Source organism: Perca flavescens, chromosome 22, assembly GCF_004354835.1.
Source record: "Perca flavescens isolate YP-PL-M2 chromosome 22, PFLA_1.0, whole genome shotgun sequence".
NCBI classification, from domain to species: Eukaryota; Metazoa; Chordata; class Actinopteri; order Perciformes; family Percidae; genus Perca; species Perca flavescens.
The window spans coordinates 3,636,610-3,640,735 of NC_041352.1; the positions used below are offsets into that span (position 1 = coordinate 3,636,610).

General features: G+C 47.3%; 1 protein-coding gene across 1 annotated transcript; it reads left to right on the forward strand.

The window, feature by feature from the left end:
- Positions 1–290: 290 nt before the first annotated feature.
- On the forward strand, positions 291–2,231 carry LOC114549583 (leucine-rich repeat extensin-like protein 5). Its single transcript, XM_028569960.1, has 2 exons — positions 291–312; positions 826–2,231. Exons 1-2 carry the CDS (start codon positions 291–293, stop codon positions 2,229–2,231), a joined length of 1,428 nt encoding a protein of 475 aa, XP_028425761.1.
- Positions 2,232–4,126: the final 1,895 nt, after the last annotated feature.

Below are 4,126 nucleotides of genomic sequence, written 5' to 3' on the forward strand. Positions count from 1 at the left end.
AGAATGCGTTGCATTCACGCACAGCTGAACTGTCAGACCAGCTAACAAACAAGGCACAATATCACAGACATACATTTTGGTGCACATGCACAAAAACAACATTGCTGGGACATTAACAAGCAAAATACTATTTCCCTAAGTATACAATCAAGCAGAGCACAGGAATTCTACCATTTACAGGTTCACTGAGGCCTTTTGTCATTAATTGCAATATCTAAAGCTTGACTCTGGCTGGCTCGAAACAAAAACCTCTGAGTTTAAATGGAAATAAATTTGTTATTTTAAGGAGAATGGTTCTAATGGTTGACGCTGGTGGGACTCAAACCCACAACCTTTGAATCACGTCTTCAGAGCTTAACAAGAAGTCCAACATGCTGTCCATTGTGCCACAGAGCCCATGTGAAAGAAAAATAAATTGTCACAAAAAAAACACATAAAGGGATTAATTGAACCTATAACAATTGCTTACTATACCTTTAAGGTGCGACAGAACAAGGTGTTCTTTTGAACAAAAGTGGAAGCTACTTACAAAATGTTGTAAAACACAGTTATTGTTTTTAAGTCAAATTAAGTCATTCAACTTCATACTTCATTACAGATTTAAACAGTTTAAAAAATAAATAAATAGATTGACAAATGAAATTTCACCACCTGTAACCGTATAGCCTACTGGTGGCAGTACTCACTTAGACAATATAAGAGTAAAAAAATTACACCCCGGTCCCTAACATATCATTTATGTTTTATCATATCAATCAGTACTTAGCATCAACAATGGAGATACATTCATTTCTGAAACTGACCTGAGCATGTCTTGACACCCAGTGAATGTCCCTCCACCCTCTCCACCTTCTCCACCTTCTCTGCCCTCTCCACCCTCTCCACCCTATCGACCCTCTCAACCTTCTCCACCCCTCCACCCTTTCACTACTCCACCTTCTCCACCCCTCCACCTTCTCCGCCCATCCACCCTTTCACCCCTCCACCTTCTCCACCCCTCCACACTCTTCGCCCCTCCACCCTCTCCACCCTATCGACCCTCTCAACCGTCTCCACCCCTCCACCCTTTCACTACTCCACCTTCTCCACCCCTCCACCTTCTCCACCCCTCCACCTTCTCCGCCCCTCCACCCTTTCACCCCTCCACCTTCTCCACCCCTCCACACTCTTCGCCCCTCCACCCTCTCCACCCTCTCCACCCTATAGACCCTAAACCTTCTCCACCCCTCCACACTCTCCGCCCCTCAACCTTCTCCACCCTTTCCACCCCTCCACCTTCTTCACCCCTCCACCCTCTCTGCCCCTCCATCCTCTCCACCCTTCCACCCCTCCACACTCTTCGCCCCTCCACCCTCTCCACCCTATCGACCCTCTCAACCTTCTCCACCCCTCCACCCTTTCACTACTCCACCTTCTCCACCCCTCCACCTTCTCCGCCCCTCCACCCTTTCACCCCTCCACCTTCTCCACCCCTCCACACTCTTCGCCCCTCCACCCTCTCCACCCTCTCCACCCTATCAACCCTAAACCTTCTCCACCCCTCCACACTCTTCGCCCCTCCACCCTCTCCACCCTATCGACCCTCTCAACCTTCTCCACCCCCCCACCCTTTCACTCCTCCACCTTCTCCACCCCTCCACCTTCTCCGCCCCTCCACCCTTTCACCCCTCCACCTTCTCCACCCCTCCACACTCTTTGCCCCTCCACCCTCTCCACCCTATCGACCCTCAACCTTCTCCACCCCTCCACCCTTTCACTACACCACCTTCTCCACCCCTCCACCTTCTCCGCCCCTCCACCCTTTCACCCCTCCACCTTCTCCACCCCTCCACACTCTCCGCCCCTCAACCTTCTCCACCCTTTCCACCCCTCCACCTTCTTCACCCCTCCACCCTCTCTGCCCCTCCATCCTCTCCACCCTTTCACCCCTCCACACTCTTCGCCCCTCCACCCTCTCCACCCTATCGACCCTCTCAACCTTCTCCACCCCTCCACCCTTTCACTACTCCACCTTCTCCACCCCTCCACCTTCTCCGCCCCTCCACCCTTTCACCCCTCCACCTTCTCCACCCCTCCACACTCTCCGCCCCTCAACCTTCTCCACCCTTTCCACCCCTCCACCTTCTTCACCCCTCCACCCTCTCTGCCCCTGCACCCTCTCCACCCCTCCACCCCTGCCCCAGTTGAACTTTCCTCTTAAAAAAAGAATGAACCAAAGTGTTTTTAAATAGCATCGCAAGTGACTAATGACTGAACCACGCTAAAAGCCATCGCAGGAGAGATTTTCTCCGCAAGACAAATGGAATTTCAGCAGAATAATTAACTTAATTAACAAATTTGCATGCATATTCATCAAGCCATTGATGTCGCTCCAGCAGCAGCTTGATGAACTCTGCTGTAATAAGGATCTCATTTACATCTTGCTATGCACTGCCATTTGTAGATGAAGATGGGATGAACTGGAAAAAAAAAGAAAGGGAAAGAGAAATGAAAGCCAGACACTGGTTAGCCAGAATCTATGTCCGTACCATGAAAATGCATAAATGTTATTGTTAAAGGAGCATGTGGGTGATGCCGGCTGCCCAACAACCTATGCCAATTCTGTCTTGGGGCTACATGTTGTCAGCCAGGCTCCCCCTGCCTCTCGTGTGTGATAGAAATCTCCACTGAGAAAAACAGGCCAGTTAGCCTGCATGGCATTTAAACTAATGTCAAATCTGATCTCATGGGTAATGTACGTATAATGTGATAGTAAAAGCAATCTTCATGTCTATTGTGGGGGGAAAAAATGAAGATCATAGGGACTCAGATGATGTGGTCAGAATGTGATGCTGGAATTGTTTTGGGCCCAAGCGCCGACAGCGGTGATGGCCCTATTGAAACTGAAGGAATTATTATTCTTCCGGCAAATGAATCGCCTTTTTGAGGGGCTTAACATATTCAAAAACCATAAAAATCGGTGGTTGCATCAAGTCTGGTGAAAATGTACGTATTTAAGGAAGTAAAAGAACTGAGCCCCTGAAGTACGTTGAACGTAGACTAACGAGACTTGGTACACATATGTAACATATCAAGACGCACAGAAAATGTCATTGTAGCCATACCCTAAAACCAACAGGAAGTCCGCCATTTTGAATTGAAAGTTTGAAATTTGTGCGATTTTGGCCATTTCCACATGTCGTACTTTAACGAACTACTCCTAGAGATTTCATCCGATCAACTTCAAATTTGGTCTATGCCATCTTAAGACGTTAAAGATGAAAAGATGTTAAAAGAAAAACATATCGTCATAGGGCATGGCTGTGGCGGGGCGGGCCATTTTGTGCGTTTTGCCATTGAAACAGGAAGTGGGTGTAACTTGAGTGTACATTGTCCAATTGGCTCGAAAACTCCAACCCTGACGACATCTACAGGCCAACATTTACTTAAAGTCATAGCGCCCCCTAGTAGCAACAGGAAGTAGGCCTAAAAGTCAAGGTGCTATACTTGAACAAACTCCTAGAGATGTCTTCCGATGACCTTGAAATTTGGTCTGTACCATCTGAACACCTTTAAGATGAAAAGTTATTAAAAGAAAAACTTTTTGTCAAACGTTGTGGGCGTGGTGGCCATTTTGAGCATTATCAATGAACCAAGAAGTTGTTGTAACTTGAGTGTACATTGTCATATCTGCCCGAAATGTTTTTCCCGAAATTCTAATTTCTTCACATTTGACAAGGGTACAGGCCTGAGGATATCTAAGGGCCAAAATTGACTTTTGGTCATAGCGCCCCCCGCTGGCAACAGGAAATCCGCCTTATATGACAAAAATCATCCGATTTACATGAAACTTATAATGTGTGGTCTACATGTGATACTGAGCCGCCCCTTATAATTTAACCACGCCCACCTACTCAGGCCATGCCCCCTCTTATGGCTTTTGAACCGTTTAAGGTAGAGTCTTGTGTGAGGTATCATTGAACTCAACAGAGAGTTTCTTTTTGATTGGTGATGGTTTGGCCCGCCCCCTATGCTTAAGCCATAACTGGTGACCCGTTTAAGGTAAGGTTTTCATGAGTTATCAATGAACTCAGCAGAGACTTCCTTTTTAATTGGTAAAGTTTTGCCCAGACACCTATGCTTTGGC